At 42.5% G+C, this 24,716-nt stretch overlaps 1 protein-coding gene across 5 annotated transcripts in view; it reads right to left on the bottom strand.

Annotated features, from left to right (window-relative positions):
* The window catches only part of gramd1a (GRAM domain containing 1A), a 45,840-nt gene that overhangs the window by 6,000 nt on the left and 15,124 nt on the right, over positions 1-24,716 (bottom strand). For 3 of the 5 annotated variants that reach the window (XM_085472385.1, XM_085472387.1, XM_085472386.1), the window contains 12 exons: positions 13,587-13,812; positions 9,868-9,888; positions 9,566-9,650; positions 8,015-8,118; positions 7,761-7,856; positions 7,412-7,492; positions 5,857-5,975; positions 5,105-5,420; positions 4,193-4,346; positions 3,209-3,355; positions 1,883-2,004; positions 628-770 (listed from right to left, as the gene is read on the bottom strand). In XM_085472385.1, coding sequence (XP_085328511.1) covers positions 628-770; positions 1,883-2,004; positions 3,209-3,355; positions 4,193-4,346; positions 5,105-5,420; positions 5,857-5,975; positions 7,412-7,492; positions 7,761-7,856; positions 8,015-8,118; positions 9,566-9,650; positions 9,868-9,888; positions 13,587-13,812 — 1,614 coding nt within the window. Of the gene's footprint in view, positions 1-627; positions 771-1,882; positions 2,005-3,208; positions 3,356-3,630; positions 3,634-3,847; positions 3,929-4,192; positions 4,347-5,104; positions 5,421-5,856; positions 5,976-7,411; positions 7,493-7,760; positions 7,857-8,014; positions 8,119-9,565; positions 9,651-9,867; positions 9,889-13,586; positions 13,813-22,225; positions 22,530-24,716 lie in introns of those variants that run through there. The other 2 variants (XM_085472390.1, XM_085472388.1) reach the window with 2 other exon arrangements.

Raw genomic sequence — 24,716 nt, 5'->3', positions numbered from 1 at the left:
CGGTGGCTTCACCCATGGGCTGCAAACTCCGTCCTGTGGTTCATTTTAGCCGTGCTAAGCAGCGTCTCTGGTACGTCAGCTGCTTATTACTCCAGCATTTTCATAATAAGGACTGATTCGAGCACTGGAAGCTAACAGAATATTAGCCTGTAGCCACTTATGCAATCATGACTTCTTCTACTGCTCGTCTGCTGTCGTGTTTGTCGACCTGCTCAGCTCATGTTGTCGTGTTTGGATGTCCTCATTTATCAGGGACGGACAGACGGCGCAGAGCTCTGTTGAAATCTTATTTCCTTTAATAACTGCTTTTATTTTATTTTTTTAAACTGGATATTCTGCGACTTGCCCGTTGCTTTTAGAGCAATGGAAGTTATGAATTTACAAAGTGAAGTGTACTCGATTGGATTATTATCTAATCACGAACGTTATCAGTCACAGTATCATCAAGTAAAGCAGCGCCGAGTCCAACAGTGTTTTCAGTAAGGAGCCCGTCTGATAGAGTGCAGGCTGCTGCATAAATAAACTCGAGTGTTTTTTCAGTTCTTCCTTTGTTCGCTCGGCCGTGGCTCTAAGTGACACCGTGTGAGCGTGAAGAGTAAGCCGGGCGACCTCCACGAGCGCACAAACCTGAGTCGGCTCTTGTGTTTGTTGATGGAGGTGAGGCAGTATCTGTGGACGGTGTAGAAGTAGTCCTGGTATGGGATGCCTGAGGTGATGACCTCCGAGTCCACCACGTAGCACTCGCCCCGGGCGCTGCTTTTCTGCAGCGTCTGTAAGCAGGCAGAAGGTGGAGTTTTAGTGCAATGCAGGATCCATGTTTTTCACTCCACGTAGAAACTACAGGCAGGAAGTGAATCCAACAGAGCCCCACCCCAAAAACCCCCAAAAAACCTAAACATCACAGTTGTATGTCAAAACCTTTCTGAGTCAGTGCTTCATGTTAAACATGCAAAACCACAAAACAACACTAGTAATCATGGTGGCTGCATCCGTTATTCGCACTCTGTGGTTCCCTCTGAGGCCCCACTCTGATTTATCAGCAAATCTATCTTGCTCTTCTCTAGCTAGCTGCGGTTTGTTGACTAATGCTGCTGCAAGTTTCCCATGTTTGATGCAATACCTGCATCAAACATGCTACAGAGCTAGCAATCCAAACTGCTCTCTCACAGTAGTTAAACTGTCAGTTATTATGCTCCGTAAATATAATAATCACACCATCATCATCATCATCAGTGATAATATTGAAGCTTCCTTTGTGCTCGTATTACACGGTCATGTGGAAAATAAAGACTCTGCAGTGAAAAACTTCTTCTTTGAGGTTTGTGAGCCGCTGTGTGCAGCTCTCCTCAGGTCCTGCCACAGTGCTGCTTCTCTGCTAAGGATCATTGTCCTGTTGCATGGCTCATATCTGACTGCAGAACATTTGAACATACAGTGCTGACAGTTGCTACAAGGTGTTGGTTTTTGGCTTTAAACATCTCCAGTTTGGCCTCATCTATCCAAACATTGCTCCAAACTGTCAAAACCTCTGCAGATGGTCAGTGAATCGAGTGCACCAGCAGCACCTGGCTGCTCTTTATCCTCCTCGTTCCACTCGCACAGGTTCTCAAAAAAGAGGATTTTTTATATTAAACACGTCTAAATGTGTTCAAGTGATGGGTCAACAGCTCAGAATGCTACAAATGCTAATGTGTCCGACAGAACACGTCTCCAAATTCAACTAAAAAGTTAAACTGACTCAAAATTATTGAAGCGTAATAACAGAGTACTAACATCTTCTCTCACATCTCAAATTAGAGCTAGTTGAAGCATCAATACAAAATAAAACCTCCCCTCCAGTTTCTACACAATGAAGCTAGAAACGTTCATCCTGACGACTGACCTGCGTCTCCACCACAGGGGCGGTCTTGGGCCCGAGGGGGTTGTTGAGGGCGATGGTGTAGCTGAGCACACGGCTGGTGTTCCCACTGCTGCCGTCCTGCTGCCATTCACCCACCGACAGGTCTGAAGGGGAGGGAGAACAAAAGTAACGAGAGGGCCCGAGAGACTCGGTGAAAATGGGAGAGCGACAAAAAAGAGAACACGCGAAGCTCCGAATTTATGAATGAAAAGGAAAGAGTGCGAGAGCGAGGAGAGAGAGTCAATGCACGCTCCTTTACACAAAGAAAGAAAGGAAGAAAGAAAGGAAGGCCCCAGTTAGAGCTACAGAATGTCCCTGAGCGAGCTGGGCCTCCAACCAGCAGCCTCACAGCTTCACTTTCATCTCAGCTTCACAGAGAAACACTAAAATATACAACAAATGAAAGCAAAGGCAACTCTGAGTGCCAGTTTATCAAACATTATAATTTTACAACTGTTTATAACGTGCATAGTTCATATTTCTGTGTAGTTTTCATATTTATATCCTGTACACAGCCTGTACATACTTATAGTTATACCTTCATACCCTGTACATTGTAACATACCCATAATATAATATATCTGTGGATGGATGCAAACTGCATTTCGTTGCCTTGTACCTGTAACATGTGCAATAACAACAAAGTTGAATTCTCTTCTATTCTTCTATCTAGTCTATTCTAAACAGGAAAAGTGACGCAGCACAAAGAAGAGGAGCAGGTTTTTCAGCAGCTCATCAGTGGGACACAGGGTGAGCTTCAGCAGCGTCACAACAGTAATCACATCCCCAAAATCAGATTTCCAGGGGAATTTGTTTTATTTTCATTTCAAACACCGGAGCTACAAAAATGGACGCTGGCAGATCAGGTATCAGCAAACTGAGAATAAGAGTGGATGAACTTATTTTCAAACCTTAACTGTTAGTGTCTCAACAGGAAAAACTCGCTCTGTCACACTAACTTCCTGCAACAAGTTCACACAAGCACTGTGGAGGTTAGTGAAGTTAACTGTGGGCAACATTAGAGCATGACATCATCCAGCAAAGCTACACGGTTAACAGCAGGAGAAGGGACTCAGAGTATGGCTAAGCTATTGATTTAGTGATTAAAACGTGGGCTTCAAACTACAATTAAAACACGACAGCCGAGATGAAACCGTGTGTCTGCATGACTGTGGCAGATTCAGCCCAGTTCACCTTTATCTATTTATTTAGTTTAAAAAAAAGAAGAAGTAATTAAACATCATGGAAATCCACCGAAATGAAACGAGTGAGTCATCAGGCCTGACTCTCAGGAGTGTTTTAACCTACCGGTGAAGTGTCGCTGGGAGAAGAGGTGCTGGATGAAGTGCGTGTCAGCAGAGAAGAGCAGGTCATGCAGTTTGTCCACGCTCATGCGGACCGCCGTGTTGATGAGCAGCCGCCCGCTAAGGTCAGCGCAGAACGCTTCCACCTCACCTGCAGGGCCAAAGAAAAGTTTGTTTTGATGTTTCTACAAAGTATTTGCCTCCACCACGGAGGTTTGCTTTGTTCATGAGCAGGCGCGTCACAGTGTCACTAACGGCAGAGCTCGACCAAACACGGCTAACTTTGGGTTACATGTGTTTTTACATCTTTGCATCTTTATAGGACAGTTTTTGGATGTTCTCAATAAGTAATCCGACTACTCTGAACACTCATCTTTATGTTTTTCCCATTATTGTTAGTTCACAGAGCGAGGGTATCAATATGACCATCTCAGGCACATAAGCCACACCCACCTGCTGTTAAACCTGTTAATGAGCGACAGCCAATCGCAAAAATATTAGCTTAAACTCACAGTAAGGCCCAGTGTAAGTATAACAAGGATTATTTTGAACAGTGAATCATGCAAAGCCACTCTAGCCGAGTCCAAGAACAAACAAATGTGAAGCCAAGAGTCAGCAGGAGAGGTGTAGAGTAAACGTCTACAGCACACGCTCAGCTTGGAGGTGATTGTAGATGCGTCAGCTGATCGGGGAACCGTTTCGGTTTGGTTCAGGTCAGATTTAACTGAAGTGAGACAAAGTACAGCATGTTCATGTTTACAAAACCTGCATTCACTGCTGACGTGCAGCGGAGCAAAGAGTTATTGTTCTGAGATCAGGAGGGCAGGAAACCACTTTAATATCATTTGTTACCTACATAAAGGTACCTCTGAGTCTTATTGAAGCTCTAAGATGTTATCAGAATTAGTTTTTAGATGAAATTTATGCCGACCGACAGATTCAAATTAAATCTCTTTTCTTGTGGTCTCTTTGCCCAAACGACACTCACTCTCTTCCTGTGTGTCAGACGAGTTGCTGGGGTCTGTGGGCAGGTCCTCATCGTTGGTGATGTCCAATGACGAGAGGTTTCCCAGACTGGCAGTTGGTGGGGGCAGCATGTGATTGGCTGACTCGGACAGGCTGTCTCCGCCTTCTTCCAGAGTCTGATGCAGAGGAGGCGGGGGAGAGAGAAAGAGCACATGGGAGGGCAGTTAGTGAGGGGTCTGAGGGAGATCACCCCATTGTCATATGACTTGAGAGGCCTCACAGCGAGGCTGGCCTCGTGCTGATGTGGCCTCGGCAGGCATACCACTGTAGCCATCCAATTAATGTGAAACCGGCACAGAGTTGACACAGCGCTGCATTTATTCACTCTGTCAGCGTCGAGATAACGGCTGCAGAGAAACAACCGCAGCAGCAGCTTTTGGCTGATTGGACACAGAGACGAATGCAGACTACACAAATATTTCCCATCAATTCCTTCTTGCCTGGAGGCCACGTTATTATTTTCCTCCTGAATGTGGTCATAGATGTAGATGTAATCCTTTGAATCGACTAATTATTTGCTTTTTTTATTTTTAAATTGCTATAATAGAAAATAGAAATTCTCACATCTATTGGGAACCATCCCCATCATGTTTACTCCCCTCTAGCCTGTTATTTGCTCATTAATTAGAACAAATAATCGTAATGAATCAAACGTGGGAATAAAAGGGCCCAAAACTGTGTGATCAAGCGTTGGCAGTGCAATTTAAATAAGCTGCTTTTAGCTTCAGGCATGTTTCATCAAATACAGATTCAAAAGATTCAGTTTCAACATGCAGAGCAAAGGTCAGCTGGCTCTGCTTCCCAGCCCTCCAGGTATAACAAACAGACAGCCACGTCCTGCATATTAAATAGTCTGAATGTGAAGAACACTCACAAAAGAGGCAGCAGCAGAGGCCGGGGTGGAGGCGGAGAAAGAGGCGTTGGTGGTGGTGGTGGATGGCAGCGAGCTGTGTGAGCTGGGCGGGCTGGGTTCGAGGGGCTCGGAGCCGAGCCTGCTTCCCGACAAGGAGGGCACCTCCACGGGCAGACAGGAGGCAGAGGAGGGCGGAGAGGATCCGCCGAGGCTGGCAGCTGAAGGAGGACTGCTTAAACTGCATGGCACCAGCGGAGGCGGAGAGCTGCCCGCGGAGGGAACGGATACTGAGCTCAGGTCCAACAGGTCTGTGACCGACCCCGACTCCTCTCCCGGCCTGGAGAACAGGGCAACAGGAACGTCGCAGCGAGGGAAAGGGAAAAACATCTGTTAGAGAACCCAGAGTCTTCTTGTTTGCTTAAAAAGATGGAAAAGTGACCCCTAAAGCTACATGTATGTTTAAATGATCGCTAATAAGCTTGTCTGTCATGCCTTCTTCTGTTTAAGCATTTAACCACAATAAAATGACTATTATAGCTTCTGTCACTGCCAATTAACTATAGACGTAACAAATAAGCTTAAATCTCACTGACAGGGACGCATATTGTGTCTTTTTCATTAGAGAGTCAACTTATCGTTGACGTGCAGAACTTTACCCAACAATAAAAATGTGACACGAGGAAAAAATAAAAGCAGGTTTTCAGCTTTAACATGGTTAAGACTCAAATAACTCGCACATCTATAACTAGAGGTGGTTACATATAGACACTCACAGCAGGCCGTTCATGTGTTCAGCGGTGGGGGAGACGTAGTCGTCGTCTTCGCTGGTGAGGCCCAGCTCAGTGCCGTAGCACTGGTGCACGATGTGCCACAGCTCTTTGGGGGACAGAGACTGCAGAAAATACAGACATTTAATCATGCACGTTCCTGCGCGGTTCACTCTGCAGCTCTTTGTCTTGTCAAACTGCAAGTGTAGAAACAGCAGCTGCAGGCAATAGGATTTGTGTGACAGCCAAAATCCATCTGTGTGCGTGCATTAGTCTGGGATGTTCACTGTGCAACAGAGTGTGGGACTTTTTATTGATTCTCAATGAGCCTTGAATCAAAATCAATTGTGCAAACATGTTGGACACTTTACGACTCCGTCTGAGGCGACGGTAAATATAGTGCCATGCGGCCCATTCAGAGCACAGCTGCTGTTTTACTGAAAAACACCACAGTTATTATAAATGAACACACCGGTGCTCACCTCAGGGGGAAATGACAATAAAGAAAAACCACTTTTATCCCACCTTGCTGTAACATTTTTGTGTTTTATCAGTTTTAGTTGTGTGAGCAGCGTGCAGTGTTTTATTTTTCCATCTGGTTCATGCTGCAAATATCGAGATGAAATCTTAAACTAAAGTTAAAAACAAGATGTGTGAACACCTGTACACGCCGCAGGCCTGTAAATCTCTAAAAGCAGAAGCCTCTGCATCTTCTGCTCAGAGGAGCGTAAATAAAAGCAAACTGTTCAAGTTAAGACCAGGATGTCAACACTGCTGAAAGGTCAAAGTGGAATCAAGTGTTGATTCACTAAAAGGGAGCCAACAGTAGTCAGCATTACAAAACAGTGACATTCAGCCCAACTTTTATTGCCACTGCAGGGAACAGACACTGGCATGTTGGCAACTTAGCCGACAGCATTGAAAACCGTTGTTAATGAAGGATGTCAATGAAACTAAATGGCTCAAATTATTTACACACTTTCTTAGTTTATCTTAAACCGCTGGAAGGAAAAAATAATCTTTTTTTTTTTCAAAATTTAATAAACTTGGAGCTAATTCAAAGCATGAAAGCCCAATATCCTGCTGAATGCTGATCGGTCTGTTAAGGATTTATTACAGGAATTGTTTCCGAACAATAACTAGATGCTGTGAGTGCAGCTACACCACAACAGAAACATGTATGCACAATAAGCAGCTGGCTGTGGTGGAAGCAGCTGCATTCTTGTCGTGAAGTGGTTTATGTGACATCCTTAATATTTTGTTTCAGAGGGCCGTTCATTCTCGATCATCTCGTGAACGCAGAGGTCCAAACTAAACTAAAAGATTAGTTTGGTTTTTTCCAGGGAAAGAGTAATCAGCCATTATTTTCTCTACCATGTGAGATAATAGTAAGCTGTGTTTCTGCACAGACGCTCAGAGCAGAAAAGTCAGCAGATAACAGTAATTGAAACTGCTCTCTCAGCCCTGTATTTACGACCACGCTTCCTGACACCCTGCTCTACTCTGACATGATAACTACTAGCAGCACAAACCAGCAGGAGGGTGGGAGCGGAGGCTGTACCTTGTCCAGCAGTGCGTTCTGCCACAGGCGGAAAATCATCATGTAGCTGCGATCTCTTGCGCCAAAAGATGTGAAGAAATGCTGAGAGGGTGATTATCAACGCAACAGGAAGGAGGGGAGGAAGAAAAGGAGGGAGAGAGAACAAAAATGTGAGAACAGGTTTGACGGACGGTTTCCCCCCGTTTGCCTCGTCACGGCCGGTGAAGATCGAGCCGAGTCAGCTCGTTTCATAACGCTTCTCTAACAGATTGAAGTGAACCGTTTCAACAGCTGACACTATCAACGGTTAAACCGCAGAATGTCCTCGTAAATCAAAGCGTCTCTTTTATTATTCGTCTTTGACTCTCACCTTCTCGTTGTCAGTGCTGATCTGGATGGCATTTGGGATGAGCTTGGCAGTCTTCTCCTTGGTCATAGAGGTAACGTCCTTCAGCAGGATGGTGATCTGAACCAACAAGCAGAGGAGAAAGCTTTACAGCGTGCAACGCTCTTATCTCGCAGAGGCCATCTTTATTGATCTGCAAACTTCACTCTTATCAGACTGCAGGTGTGACATTAATTAGTTTGCAGAAGGTGTGCGCCAGTGTACACAGTGTAGCTTACAGTGGTTTCCCAGCGGAAGATGTTGCTGTAGAAACACAGCCAATTCTCTGACAGATAAAGGCGTCCCTGAAGCAGAATATCCTTCTGCAGAGCGCAGGAGTAGTCTGAGAAAAGACAGACGGAAATAAATGTCAAAAACAGCCATCGCTGCCACAGATCAACGTCAGACAGGTTGTAAACACCACTTGGCTCTTAGCAGTGGGGCTGGTGGGCAGAGAAAAATGACTGAAACTCTTACAGAGAGTCTACGGCATCATTATGGCATCACCCTGCGGTCCAGCAGGAGCGATGATGCAGCAAACAAGACTCACAAGCCCTTTTCCATTCCACGGGTCACCACAGTTTTCACGGTTCTCCCATTAGGTACCGGGTCCTGTGACCTTTAGTATCTGCTCGCCCGGGATTCCAAGCGAGCGGGTACTAAATTATGACATCATCAGATTGCATGCCACCGATTGGCTGGCCAGTAGCATCACTCGATGAGTCATGAGAGCATCTCAGCAACGAGGGAGATGGTTTCAAAACCAACGCAGTGGTCCCAGAGCCAGACGAAAAGCCACAGACTGAGCAGCAGGTATACTGTTGCCTCGACGTCCACCTTTTTGCGGGACACACGTTGCTATGACAACAAACACATGTTAGGTAGTACTGGTTTGCAGGGGAAACCCAGTCGATCGAAGTAAACACTAATGGAAAAAGGGGCTAAAGCGTCCAGACTGACACCTGGGAAACATTTGTACAGCATCAGTGACGAACTGCTGTTCCTGTCTGTCATGCTGTTGGTCGTTAGAGAAGATCCAAGTCATACAACAAAGAAGTTCTTTGTAGTGAAGCGAAAGCGAGTTTCACTTCGCAGCCTACGTCTTTGCTTCTCACACGGAGCTTTTTGATCCTTGATGGTTTAATCGCAGCCTTCCTCTTTGTGGTGAACTAATGTCACTTCCTTTCTGCTCAAGCAGACCTTTCAACCAACTGGCATTCAACCTACAAAAAGGGCTTTAACTGTCGCTGCTATGTGCTGCTGGCTTTTGCAGGCCTGCATTCGAGAGCGTCTCCGTGTGTTGAATCTACTAAATCTGCATAGTTCTCCTCTCAGAGCCAAAAAGAAACCAGTGTGGAACCACAGATGGCGTTTCTCAAGCACCTGTGTGCTATTGGCACACAGGAATAACATTTGTGATTTTCAATAGATTCGACGTCTGCTGTTCATCTGGGTATGTTAGTGGGGGCAACGTTTACTCCACCTCCCCACCCAGCCGCCTCTTTCAGCTCTTGTCCCTATTCTGATGCCCAAAACCACCTCAACCCGAGCAGCAGCTCTAAGCTGAGCACCATGAACCTGTTGCAACTGCAAACCATTCCTTGTACTGTACATCTTAGAGTCACACGTCCTTAAATCTTCTATCCTCCCTTTCCTTATGACCTTCCCATTCCTATGCACTAGGAATCATTTTAACCTCTCAGAAAGTGGACTATTCACGGCCGGCGTGGCCGATTATAAAATCCTGGTGCGCTGGTGGTACTGCACACTTTGTCACATGCTTCACTCACCCACTATAAGTCGCTCTGAGTCAGGAAGTTTCTTGAAGATTTTACGAAAATCTTCGTTCCGCTGTTTGTACGTGGGGCTGAGAACCTGTGAGTGACGACAGGAAAGAAAAAACAGAACATGTTATTCTACCTCACAACCATCCTAGCAGTAAACATCTCGGGTAACACTTGCATTTGTTTAATCAAGAAGAAGAAAAAACACATTTTTAAATATCACACTAAACCAATCATTTTACTGTCAACCAGTTTCATCTACTGGAAGTAAAAGCTGAAAAAAGCTGTTAAAGAAGAAGAGTACTTACGTTGTACCAGCTCTGCATTTTCTGCAAAGAAAAAAAGGAAAACATTTAGTACTCAAAGAAAATCAGTCACAGCAGAAACAGAACATTTTGACTCCGTTTTATGCAACGCTGAGGTTGTGCAGCTTTAAAGGGATGTCCAAACTTTCACCACTTCCCTATTTTAAAAAAAGGTAATTGTCACTGTGCAGCTGCAACAAACCGTCTTGGCTGCAACAGGCTGCTGCCTTCAAAGCGACGAGCCTGCAGCGAGTACGAGGTGAACCCAGAGCCTTCGGGTTACGTGTGCCGTTAGGTAAATTTACTCAGGGCAAACACGCTAACGTTTTACAGTCTCCTGAAAGAACGAGTCAACACTGGAAGAGCTGACACGGCTGAAGTGAGAGCTGCTAAAAATAAACATTTACTTTCACTTATTGTATTGTGTGAATTCACTGAAGACTCAAGACCGTTTTTATTGACATTACGTAACACAAGCGTGTTCAATCAACGTCTGGCAAACACAGAGTTAATATTTAAGTGACCGGATTGAAGCAGAACCGTTTCCTAACTGGTTACTAAACGCTGCGTCGGATCAAATTTTACAGAGTCATGAAGACGCCCGTTTGAATCTCTGATGAGCACCACGAGACTTCTGCAGCACTTTGGAATTTCTGCTTTGATTGCTTATGAAATGCGGTCAGATCTTTATGCAAATCAAAGTTACACAAACGCAATCGGACTAACATAACACACAATCAGTTGTACGTTTTATGACCTTACTGAACACACTGACTCACAATGCAGCAATGCAGGCTAAGACAGCAACCTCTACAGTTTAGTAACTTGTACAAGCTCCTTTTCAGCAACACCTCCATCGGGCATTTCCTGTCTCTTCTCAGTGAAGTAATTCTGGAGTTTTGTGTATTAGAAAAAGAAAAATAATTTCCATGCATCGCTGCCCTCCTCCACACTGGACTCACTTCTCCACACACTTCTTGGACTACATAACACTCTCCTCTCACTTCCAGTACTTGCACTATTCTGTATTACACTGTTTGAGTCCATCTATGTACCACTGTATTTATTTATTCTCATTGTTTTCTACTCTTATTCCATTTCTATTCAAGTACAAAACTGTTGTACTCATCCTTAGTTTATCTTAGTTTCTGTATAGTTGAATCTTTGCTTTTACAGTTTGCAGCTTTGATCCAGGAGGACGATATTTCGTCTGACTGTATACTTGAGTGTATGATGTTGTGTTGATAATAAAACTTGACTAACTTCTGGGATACAATCCTGAAGGATAGTCGGCTTCTTCCACTAAAGCACCATGTCACAGAGGAAGTGATAGCCAAGCAGCTTGGAAATCATCCAATTAACATTTTTGATTGAGGTCCAGAAAACGTCTTAAATCTTAATCTGATTGAGAACCTATGATCAGTCAAATTTCAAAATTTCAGGGGCCCATAATGCAAAAAATTTCACTTTCACAGTACTGAAGGTATGCCACACTGCTAATGCTGCTAGCCTGAAATCAAAGCAGGCCTGCAGCTATGAGACGAGTGACGGTGATGGAGCAGCAGTGCTAGCACCAGCAGGCTGTTCTCATTTCTCTAACTTGTGCCCCCTCGTCTCCTCTGTCCTCCTGCCTCTGACCGTGTCAGTACATCATGTGGAAGCACGCCTCAGTTCCTAAAATGTATCTGGAGAACGGGGGATTAGACGGAGGTTAATCCTTTGTTGGATGTGTTTTTTCCTGCAGCATAAATGAGGCGTGGCACATAGCTGGATATACACACTGTGATCGCAGGGTGCATGAGCCGATGAAACTTTCTGCCCGTCGCCGCTTGTGTGCGTTTTGTTTTTTTAATGTATCGACGTTTTGTACCATGTTGCAAGCTTAATTAAAAGTAGTCGTAAATACAAAACATGCCAGGAGCATGTCATAGGCATGAAACACAGCTGTAGCTGGGCTATAACTAAACCTGTGAGCAAGTCTCATTTTGTTAAATGCCTGCCGTCTCTCCCCATCTCTTCCCAGCTGTGGATAAATTCTACATACAGTTAAAACTACTGGATGCTTCCTGATGGCACGTGGTGAGGATGAATGGTCCTTTTATGTTCAGGATGCTAGCAGCTCATTGAACTGTCTGTCCCTCATAAAACCTTTGGGGAGCTGGACTCTAGAAGACTTGAATGATTACTTTTTATTCTAAAAAACAGCCAAAGAAAGTTGGTTCTCGTTATATATGTATGTTTATTTTGCTGTTATTTGACGTGAAACTATGTGTCTTTAGAAATGCTGTTGCATCCTCCATCTCCTCCAGGTGTGAAATATGCCGTGACAGTGCTGTTGGTCACAACTGCTTATCTTTAGGAAACTTTGGTAAATGGTAAATGGCCTGTATTTATATAGCGCTTTACTAGTCCCTAAGGACCCCAAAGCGCTTTACATATCCAGTCATCCACACATTCACACACTGGTGATGGCAGCTACATTGTAGCCACCCTGGGGCGCACTGACAGAGGCGCCCCAGGGTTCCTGTAAGGCTTCCTGTTTAAACAAAGGCGTCAGATTCAGTTTCATTATGGGCCCCACTGCAAACAATGATAATCAAGTTAAGGGCTAGACGTATAATTTAATAACATATTTAATTTAGTCACAAACTAATGTCTCATTTAGCATTTTCACACGCTTGAATATGACAACGTTTATCAAAACATTTTTTTTTATCATGTAGTTTATCTCTAACACACAGAGCAGCTGTTTGCCATGAAAGTAAAACTCAGAAACTCAGTGCTGTAGCGTCACGTCTCCTTCAGCTCAGCTCTGAAGCCTCCCTGACTACAACTCCTCGTCTTTGCTGCCGTTTGGCTCGTTGAAAACAGAAAAGGTGTCACGGCAGATGGACACCCGGCTCTCTCGCTGCATTCATTAAAGACGTGGGCGACCTCCCACATCTAACACTTTCATTTAAACTGTCTACTTTCAGCACCAACTTTCCTTCTTGTTGCATTCTGTTCTGTAGTTTCTCAGCCGGCAGGTACGTGCCTGTCTGTTTAGGTTGGCGCTTGCACAGCTAGAATTTTACTAAGATTTGATTGAAATTGGTGAATGGACAGGTTGAGGCTGACATACGTGACTTAAAAAAGGACAGTCTCAAGTCAAATTGCCATGAGCCTAGCTGCATTTATAAGGAGGGGAACTGCTCTGCATACCATCGAGTGTGTTTAATGTAGCTACTTTAGTCTGATTAGATAAAGCTAATTAGAAGATCAGAACCACCGTTTTTAGCAATCAATGCAGAAAATCTGGATGCAAATGCAAAGTGTTTATTGCGTTTTTATTTCTGCAAACTGAACACGGACACAGCCTCCAAGCTGCATGTGGCGAGCAGCAAAGAGGCGACTGCTTTATTTGCACAAAAACCTCTGGTTATAGAAGTCTATGGGAAACCGATGCTACTCCACACTTGCTCTGTGACCTCATTAAACACTTTCCCGATGACTTTATGGGTCATGTCAGTAGCTTCAGCTCATATTAAATAAAATATGAAGCTCACTTTGTAAATTATGGTCATTATTAGAATAAAAATGGAAGATTGTTGCATAACAACGTGTCTATGACAGTTTGTTAGTCCAGTTTCAAAACACCAAGATGGCAGCGGTAAAACATTTGTGAGGTCACAGTTGCTGTGTCGATCAGTCTACGATTCACCTTAGCAGATATTTTCACTTACCTTGGCATTGCGGCTGAAGTGGCGAGAGGCGATTGGGTAGGCAGACGAGAGGGAGGAGGCAGAGGGTATGGAGGGGAGCGCACCGTCCGAACCAGCACCTCCTCCACCTCCACTGCTGCTCTTCTCTCCTCCAGCCTCATTCTCACTGGCCCTGCCTCCCCCGAGGACCCTGCGCCGCAGGGAGGGAGAGCTGCCGGGGGTGCTGCGTGGAGAGTTACTGGCCGTACTGGAGATAAAAAGAGACAGGAAAAAAAACAAAACATTCAGCTGAGGGGAGAAGAGAGGAAACCGCTTCACATTTCATTGCTTGACTTGCCCAGTGAGTCTTTCATGTCGTGCTATGAAGAAAAGCTGCAGGCGTTTCTCATTTGATGATAAAACGCCATCACAAAGTGCCTACTGAGGACCAACGAGGGGCCACGCAAGGCCAGACCTATCAGCTAAAGTCATTTTGACTGGTACAGATAGACTGGGGGGGCATTTAAATCCAGTTAGTAAAGGGTGTTAAGACCATCCAATCAAGACGTGCAACTTTGAAACCCAAGAGCCACAAATTAAACACCAGCAGGTCAGAACGACAGCGTACGAGCTTCAGTTTGTCTCTGATTCAGTTCTTTAAGTAAACAAGTGAAAAGTCAGACACAAATTTAGATGAGAACATAAGAAGGTCAACGGCGACAACAACTTTCCCACAAGCTTCTCTCATTTAGTTTTATTTGACGATAAAAAAAAATGGAATCATAATCTTACTGCATTTTACATCTTATATAACAAATTAATCAAGCACAAGAAGAAAACTAGTAGAGTAAAAACATTTAAACATCCACTGTCATTAGCTTTGGGAATTAATGCCACAACGCAGTAGTAGGGGTGGGCGATAGAAACGATATAAATTTAGCCAACGATAGAGATACTATATCGCTCTATCGCATGTTGATGATGTCATCAAGCTGCGCCTGTTTTGGTTGAAAGCATCGCAGCAGCTACAACCATTATCATCTGCAAATTATGGCGGGCGACAGTCATAGCAAAGAGGTGAAGCACTTTTGAAATATGGGGAAAGCCAAAAACTGCGCTTCCTCCACTTCCGTAACATCGATTCATTAATGTTGAATTCTCTCGCAGCTGTTCTGTTCCCATGTTGTTGCAGTATATTAATAACTAACCTCGTATTGTGGATGAATGATCTCAGTTGTTCTCCTGACTGAAGTTGCCCCGTGTACAGCATCCTGCTATGCGATTGCATTTGTCCCTGACCACCAGAATCCCTCACGTTAACTTTTATCGAGTGGAAAAAAAGTTGGCTTCATCCTCCAGCTTCACTGTGCTAATGTTATGCTAACATAGCTGTGTCGCTAGCAATCACGTAGCACATTATATACCAGCTAGCCCAACTTCAGTAACCCTGCAAACGCCACTGCTGTTTAGTTTCCTGTCTTTATGTTAGAAGTGACAGCAGAGCTGTACGTTTGAATTAGTTTCAAAAATCTCAGTCAGAACATGGTATGAAATGTTTAGGTGGAAACTAGCGAGCTAACTTCCTGTTAACGGCTAACTCCGTTAAATTTAATATATTCTGTTTTCATGGATGCCTGGATGTTAAACTTAATTGTTACACCTGGTAAAGCAGCAACGCTGATGATTTTATTAAAGATGAAAGAATTTAGACAGTTTTTAACTCTCAGTGTTCGTTTGACTTTGGGACCTGAAGATAACGGAGTTTTGGACCCAGCTTACTCCGAAGCTCCTCACTACGGCAGCCGTAATGCTCTGACAATCCATCAAGCAGGGCGGCTTACCAAAGTTACACTAAAACATTTTTAACAGATTTCTGCAGCCCAAATCGGTTCGAGGTCAGTAAGCACAACCAGAATTCATACATAAGGAACACTCTCGATTTTTGAGAAAATTAAAGGATTTTAAGTCCTTATAGTTTGGAAAATACATTATACAGAAGAAAAGAATATATCGCGATATATATTGTTACCGCACGTGCTTCAAATTATACCGCGATACAGATTTTAGGCCATATCGCCCAGCCCTACGCAGTAGTCCAGATTTCTTTTTCAGAAATACATCCATATCCTGTGTGAGTAAAACTGTCATCATCAGTCAATCACAGATATTCCCGTCTTTCAAAAGACACACACAATGTATTTCAGGCCTTAGCGCTGTCACACTAGCTTTTATTGCCCCATTATCACAGCCGAATGATTTCAGGATAACAATATTACATCATCTCCACGGAGAATCTGAATGTCAATACCTTTAACATCAGTAAATCTCATCTTTAGCTTTTTTTTATGTTTTTTCCCCTCATAAAAAGTCATTAACTGTGAGCCCATCACTTATCAACTATATGTTAGAGCGTCTGCTACAAGGTGGTTTTTTGTTGGGCTCATTTTAACCTGCTTTTGGTTTTCAGATTAAATTTGCTAAAGCATTATTATCGTGGCACGCGGCTATCAGCATGATAGCTTGTTTGAATAATCAGCATTATTTAAACACGTTTTTTTATTTACTTGATGTTTAAGTGCTCCTGCTCAAATATTACTGGTTCTTTTATCTCCTCTTGGCAAATTAATTATACTCAAGATATGACTAAAGCGAGTTGGTAACAGTCTTCAATAAATGTTCAAACGTTTACAAATAAAATGATTATTCATTCATTAGCATTTCAAATGTTTGGATGTAGCTTTAAGAATCAATGAGCTCCAAATATAAAATGATATGAGGCACATTTTAATCCCTGGATTGGATTTAAAAGAAGCTCCTTTTGGGCTACAGTTACAAATGTAATACAAGAAACCAAAGCAAGAAGAACTGCTGATACACTCATAGCTTTAACCTCACTGTGTCTGCAGTGTGAGGCAGACACACTCAAAACATGCATTCATTTGCTTTCAATCAGTAAACTAATATTTTCACGCTGCCCTCGTGACTACAAAGACCATCGCCTACTGATCAATCACGTCTCTGAAAAGTGGCACCACCATTCCCAGGAGATCCCTCAGGCCTCGGAGCACATGGAGTACGGAGGTCAGATGTCTTTAGAGAGCTCAGAATAATGTTTGATTGATACGAAGTTCTACTGCACAAAATGTGACGAATGACATAAAGAAAACATCTGTGAGAAGATAAAACTGATCACTTTGTCTTTAAAATACCACAAAAAATGAACTAAAGAGAAAACAAAAACAAAACCTTTGCCATTTGTTAGCAGTTTCCTAAACAAAAATATAGTAGCAAGCAATGTTCCCTCTAAGCTGCGCGCGCAATTGCGCACTGCGGGCACGTCTCTGCGCACAGAAAATCTGTGTTGCGCACAAAACAAATAAAAAAATCTCACCTGAATTTAAATTAAAGTAAATACTTTAACAATTCTGTTTTGCAGTGTGAGTCAGTGACTGGCTGCTCCCGTATGGGATTAGAACGATGCCACCTTATCCCAAAGTCCAGCCAATGATGCGATTCACATTCGTATATACGCAGCCAATCAACGTCGCTGACAGGCTATGACAGCGTCCTTATGTGCGACACCGGTGTTTTAGCGAGCAAAGCGGCTGATGTGGAGTGAAGCCACGTTAATGACAACGTGTACAACCATTGGAGATGTGAGCAGGACAGACGGAACAACTGACGGACAAAGTGTGGACTTTATACCAGTTTTTAAATTGTGTTGATCGGCCACGTAAAACCAGAGTTATGATAAAAATATCTGCAATGTTTGTTTTTTCCCCCGAATACTGTCGTTGTTTATATTTACTGCGGGAAGGAACAGTAAAAACTGTGTTTGATAAGGAAAACGCTCGAAAGCCTGTGAGCGAAAACAAACCTCCCCCCAGCATTTCCCATTGGTGGAAAAATGTACCATGTGGACCAATCAAAAAATGATATGGCAACATGGCATTTAGTGGTTTAGGAAGGGGGGAGTTTCAGGATTGAAGGCGGAATTGAGATGTGAGAGATTTGCAACGTTTAGCGCAGATCTTGTGTAGTTAGTGTGTAGTGTAGTCAATAGTGTTGTTGTGTGTGTCAGAACAATGAGGCGACTGCTGAGTGTTACAGGTGTTACAGCAGTGATACATCTGCTGCTGTCAGGCCTGCAGGTATCAGGCTGATGTTCTCCTTCATCTCATAGTGGACAGAAATTATTTTTTGGAGTGGCACAAATAATTTGTGTGGCATCAGATTTGATGCAGAACAGCTGATTGTTCTGTAAATAGTTTGAAATGTTTGTTTAAAAAAACGCCTTGGCTGCATTTTTAGGTAAACAGCTGCAAAAAAACTTTGTTGTTTGCATAACTCAGTAACTTTTTTGGAGAAGTAACTATATAATTAATTGCCCAACATTGGTCAGTATATCCTGTATTTTGCAGACAGAGTTACAGACTCTCTCCCAGACCACAGACTCATAATACAAGTCAGAGCTTTATAAAAATAATAATAATAAAGTTGTGTTTTCAAAATTGGAGTTAAAGTTATTTTTCCTTCCAATAGTGTTAACATGCTACACAGGTCATGAACAAGGTTTTTTAAATTTTCATTGTAAGTGGGCTAAAGCAGTTAATTAAAAGTCGTCTAACATAAATGTAAATGCTGTAATTTGATTATTTTACTAAACCATGTAACTTGGATGGATTCGATGCTGGCGTGACCACAGTGCACGTCTGCTGTCGCTCACAGTGGTCCAAGGGACGCTCAGGGAGTTTGTGTGTTTGCTCAGACACATGAAAAATTAGAGGGAACATTGATAGTAAGCAAGCTAAAGAGACACCTGGAAACCAAATATCACATGACATCTGAACCTGAGGCAGAAACCTCTTAGATCGTTAGATTAATGCTGGATTTTTTAAAAATGTCTGATAAAGGTTTTGAGGCATGTTAGTGGAGTTTAGTGAAAAACAGACATTGTAAGTAAAAGAGTCTGAAAACCATTTGGAGTCTTCATCTTTCCCTGACGAGGATCAATAAGAAACCGATAATACAGGAGGAATTATCTCCCTGCTGGCTGAAAGCAGGTTTATATGGAAATAATTTTAAGTTTTCATATAAGAAAATCTTAAATTGAGACCTTGCTGACCTTGAATGTACTCAATTTCAAGTACTATAAATTGTTACACCATTTAACGTCACGTCTTTGTGACTGAAAGTAAATGGCCTGTATTTGTATAGCGCTTTACTTAGTCCCTATGGACCCGAAGGTGAAAGAATCAAGACTTACACGACAAACACGACAGACTACTTTCATTAAAGCAAATCACCTGTTTTATGTCAGCTTTCTCTCCTGGCTTTATTAATATTGTGCTTTTGTAGGTTTACCTACTTCAAACCCTACTATACATACTGTACAACAGGATACACAGTGTTCAACCTCTTCGGATATTTAAAATATAGTTTTCCTGTTTGTAAAGTACACTGCTCTGCCACTAGTAGGGGTGGGGGAAAAAATCGATACTGTGTAGTATCGTGATATTTTGTTTGCTAATAATGTATCGATACAGGGACAGCAGATATTTTGTTACAAAAAAGGTTTTTGTGCTCTGACTTCAGAGCATGTTGATCCTTTTTCTGAGCAAGAATCCTGAAATTCCTTCACTGTCCAAATGTGTTTAACTGTTTTTGGCAGCAATAAACATGACAGTTTACTTATTTTAATTTAAGACATGTTTTATTTTAATTAAGTTTAAAACTTTTTTATTTAATGTAAAATTATATTTTGTTTTAATTTACTTTCAAATTCTTCAGTTGCTGAAGGGGCTGCATAGTTTTCACAAATTGCATAGTTCAGAATAGCTATAATTGTACCAGATGGTTGCATTCAGTTAAGTTGGACTAGACTGTAATACAAACTGTTCAGTTTGTCAACAATAAAACTGAAATGAGAGAAAGACTGAGTTGTGAGACTTTGATATTAGATAAAATGAATATTGATAAAGTTTACCTTCATGTACAGAATCTGAATATCGCAAAATATTTTTAAAAATTGCAATAATATTGTATCGTGCGTTAAGTATTGTGATAATATCGTATCGTGGGATGTATGGTGATTCCCACCTCTAGCCACTAGTAGACCTGTCCTTGTTTATGATTGGTCATATGATGCCAACATCACTTCCTTCATGTGATTGTGCTCTTAACTAGTTTGGGAAACTTAGGGAAAAAACAAAGGCTGAGATTAACACAAAGGCTTAGCTTAAAAACTCAGTATCAGGAGTTCATGAGGAAACAGGAGGAGGTGGTTAGTCAGAATGATATAACCTCCAAAAACAACCACAAGGAGAACTGAAGCTGAGGGAGTCACCCGTAAACATGACCGGGTTTGTTTTTACAGGGAAATAATCCTTAAAATATTAGCAGTGATGCTAATCACGGGAGCATTATGTCAAGTAGCATTAAGCTATCTTTAGGTAACGTACGCAGGGCAGCAGAGCCTCTAAATAGGCTTGTTGTGCAGCCGGTCAGCTAGCAGAGTGTGAGGACACTGAATGATGTGAGTCTGTGTCAGCACGCGTTTACATCCCGGGTTTAAATCCGCCGGCAGCTCAAGTGTAAAAGGAAAACAATACTTGAGGTTTTCACAACTCTCCGTGACGTAAGCAACCCTCATCCCGACAACATATTTAACAACAAGCACCACCAACTATTGTCACATAAACCCTCATAACATAACTTATTTCCTATCATAATAATAGTTAACTGATTTTCCAGAATCCACCTCTGGGGGTGACTAAGACAGCCAGTAAGCATGGTTATCATATACAGTAAAGAACATGAGACTGTTAGCTGGAAATCAACAGACTTATGTCACTTCTGATCATCTGATAAGTCAATAAAAATCCCAAATAACACACATGTTGGTAGAGGGATATTCCCTGTGGGGACAAACAAATGCTATCTGCAGAACAAAGGTTTTAGTTATAACAAAGACAATAATCACATTTCCACATAATACAACTGGCTGAAAAAAGAGTTAACTGGAGGAGTTTCAGTTACTGAAGAATAAAGTTGTCCAATCTAACAGGACATACAGTCCAATTAGATCAGGCAACTAAATGCTACATACGTGTGTTTTCTTTTTTTATCTGCTGCATGTTTTAAATTCAACAGATATTCAACAGCCAAAAAGCCCCAATCTGAGCCAAAAACAACTCTGTATGCACAGGCTAAACAATGCTGACTGCAAAATAGTTCAAAGGAACTGAGTCGTTCAAATTTGATAAATCTCTGTCTCAAACCGAAATCTGTGGGAGGATCCACAACTGGTGAAGATTGCTGTACAATTGAAACTTCCAAGATATAAAAAAAAAGTAAAAAATTGACTGTTCTTATGTTTAGGCAAAGACTGAAATTACAGGTCATATGTTAAAGCTTCAAAATAAGTGCCCTAAAAAGGCTCGAGATGGTTGCTGAGTGGGCAGAATTTGCTTTTAAAAGGATGTTTTGGATCAGAGCACCTGAGGAAATCTGTGCCTCTTTTACACCATCGTCATCTTTGATGATTAGTACTACGTTTTACCAGAAAGGAAGAGTTTCTATATCTATATGAGAATTTACTAGAGAACTGCTTCCTCTAAAATAATATAATATGTACTTTAAGTCAAGTATTATCAGCTGGCTAACATTTCTGAGACTCTTACTTTAACCAGTCACTGTGTACATATGCCTGCTTTAAGATGGATTTCTTAAGGTCAGGACGTCATACAGGAACGTGAGTTATTCCATTTTAACTGTGTATACATATGCACACTGTTAAAGCACTAATCATTTTAGCCACATTCTTCATATCCAAATATTTTAAAAAGATTGCCCTGCTTTTCAATACTGACACAGAAAAAAAGACTTGTAAGTTATGTGAAATATTTCCATTTATACCAAGTTAAGTAAAACTCTGGTATTGTAAAATAATATTTGCAATATGGTCAATAAGTGAAACGTATGTATGTATATAAATCAGTCCATCCCTACCCTCCTTTGATTGTAATTATGCTTCAAAATATGCAACAGATACATTTTATATCTACATATATAGCACATATTATAAAGTTATGGCACTGTTTACAGTGCAAAACAAACAAACGGACTAAAAATATATATTTATATCCATCTAGACAGATATACACGCACACAAAGACACAAACCCCCCACAAACAGGTGAAAAACTAAAAAACTGATTAGATGAGAAATGGACAGCTCTTCTGTCCGGACCTCAGTCCATTCAAACAAACCAACAAATGATATGCAGTCACTGGGCAGGGCTTGTACCCAGGAGGAGGGATTAGCTTAAATATTGTCCTCTATCCTGTCACCCATTAAATCCGACAGATGATCAGCTAATGTGCAGCTAGCACATGGAAAACAATCGGTCTGCTGAGCCCGTTTACGACCTAATAATCTGCCAGAGAAGCAAAGTCCAAGGAGAGGGGAAATATGCGAGACGTTTTCAGCTAAAGCAGCAGCCTGTGCACAGGATGGAGGCTGGGCGGATGGAGGGAGGGTGGGGGACCTGCGGGATGAAGCTATCAGCAGGCTGTTGCTGCGCCTCCGTGCTACCGGCGGGCTCTGCAGGATGCGACCTGTGTGGGTACGTAAAGCGGAGCATTGCACAGCAGCCATCCTCCCTCCTTTATGCCACTTACTCGAACATGTCATGAGGCGTTTGTGGTCCAGCTGATGGTCACAAACCCTCGCAGCAGGAATATGGCACCGGTGTTCCTGCTCGGAGTGTGCAGATGAAGCACGGCCGCTATCAGGGTTTTTCTTCTGCCGCGTTTCCTTCAATAAATCCGAATTAATTTCCCACCGGGGCCGACGCCCCTGCACCTCGCCGGTACCGGACACACACCGCTACTCCCTATGCCGACTGCAAGACCCGGTAACGGGCTGCCGTGTCTGCGTCCATCCGTAATCCTTTTGCAACTATAGGGGGAGGGTGGGGGAAGGTGGGGGAAGGAAGAGCAGGAGGAGGAGTAAGGGAGTGAGAGAAGGAGGGAGGGAGGAGGCTCCGTGTGTATTTTTTTTGTAAACCGCTCAAGTGATGGCATCGACAAGGATGAAAAGTCCGACTGAGCCGTTTCTACCTTAATGAAGTGGGCAGGGGCGTTTCCGGGTGGAGGGTGGCACACGGGGCAAGGACAAGGGATGGGGCCCCACAGGAATCAGCAGTAAATACACAACAAAGCTGGTCAAGTATTACAGAGGATATCAGCGAAAGGGAGAAAAACCAAAGAAACGAACTTCAACTTAACTGGATTTGTCTGAATTAAAATCTTAAAAAGAATCAATAAAACTTATTCAGAATAAATGCAGAATATAGTGAAGTACAAGTATAAAGAAACATGCAAATAGACAAGTATGTGAGGATACTTCAAGTAAAAGTGTATTAAAAGTCGTAGTTTGGTAAAGTATTTGCTTAATTCCACTACGAGCCCTATCAGAGCTCTCATCCAATGGGAGTCTTAAGTTTAACAGCACTTGAGTCCAAAGGCAGTGGTGGGAGGATCGGTGTCATGATATAACCCCCTCTGAGCACTTCTTTACAATGAAAAGGGTGAAAATCATGCTTCATCTCGATGAGGACGAAGTGGTTCCTCACAGTCAGCAGCTCGTTAAGTTTGAACATTTACTAACTCAGGTGAATTATTGACTTCTACAAGCATCCATGATGGATATCCAGGGGTGTGTCGCATGGTCCCCACTAAAATACGACTAGGTTCTACTTCTACTCTACTTTATGTTCGATTCAAATACTGTACTTTATACCCAATTATGTTGCAATTTATTGTTTTGCAGATTTTAAAATATAAATGATTTAACATTTAAGTTAATACACATTTATAAATCAATTTTTAAAAAAATCTGTAATAAGGGCTTAGTTCTGCATATAGAACACAGATTAAATATTCTGATTTCAGCTCATATTAGCAAGCTTTGTTAACAAGCGCCATCCATAAAGTGCACGCGTGCATCACATGAGCAAATATATCTGCAAATTAGTACCAAGTCACAGCCTGCTAAAGCCCTAGGATCTCACTCAGCAAAACAGGCGCGCTGACTTTGTGCAGGTTAATAACTCACCTTGTGTCCAGTTATGAGGAGGGAAACTATCCACAAAGAGAAAAACTGCTTTGCTCTGTAGTAGGCTGTACTGTATTTTCACACATGAGTCCATGGGGATGGTCACTTTTGGAGCTAACCTCAAGGTTTGTTAGTTTGTGGGTCATTACCTATTAATGTGTTCAAGTATAGCATCTTGTAAAGCTACAAACACGACTCCAATGTGGCTAGCTTTGACAGTACAGAGGCCACGTCTGCCTGTAGTGAGTCCACCTGGCCAAAGTCCAGAGCCCACCCAATCCTTTAACCCTCAGGCTCTCTGTCCATCCCTCTGGATTACAGTCCACATCATAATCCACACTGGCCTGAGCTAGGCCCACATTTCCACTATTCTGTCTCCCTGTGTGTAATCTGCTTTTCTGAGGTTCACCCACAGATGGCTCATACTCATGTCAGAGTCTCATGCACCAAGCGGGTAATGTGTAAGGCCAGATGAATGCACTGTAAAAGAGCAGCCAAACAAAGAGCTGCTTACTTTAAACCTCAGAGCCTGTGAGGGTACATGCTGTAACACAAACCAAAGAATACAACTGCAAAAGCTAATTAACAACTCCAGGTTAAAGCAGTGACAGTGCGATTATCAGGGCCAGTAGTCAGCATCTTTCTCCCCATCAGTGATGTTATTTCCTTTGTTTCATGCAGTGAAGGTATAGTAACAGGTAAACATCACAATCATCTCTGCTGAAGTATTAGCACCATGATTGTGCATGACTTCGTTTCACTGACATGCATGCAGTATTTCCCCCGCTATACTGCAGCCACATACAGTTATAATGAGGCTACAGCTATGGATAAAAGCCTTTCAGTCAAGCTGCAAGAAGACTGGCATTTTCATACTGCTCTTCTTACTGACTCACAGCACCTTAGACTACAAACCACATTCACAGAGCACTTAACCTATATACATTAAGCCCTCCATGCAGCTGACATTCAGGGTAAATCTAGAATTATGGATTCAACATGCAGGTCTTTAAATGTCTGTTTCTAAGGAAACAAGAAGCCCAACCCATCAAC

This window comes from Copadichromis virginalis, linkage group LG11 (assembly GCF_057382275.1).
Source record: "Copadichromis virginalis isolate Kocher_CV1m ecotype Utaka linkage group LG11, C_Virginalis_male_GT1.1, whole genome shotgun sequence".
Classification (NCBI taxonomy): Eukaryota; Metazoa; Chordata; class Actinopteri; order Cichliformes; family Cichlidae; genus Copadichromis; species Copadichromis virginalis.
This window is presented reverse-complemented; position numbering and strand designations above follow the sequence as displayed.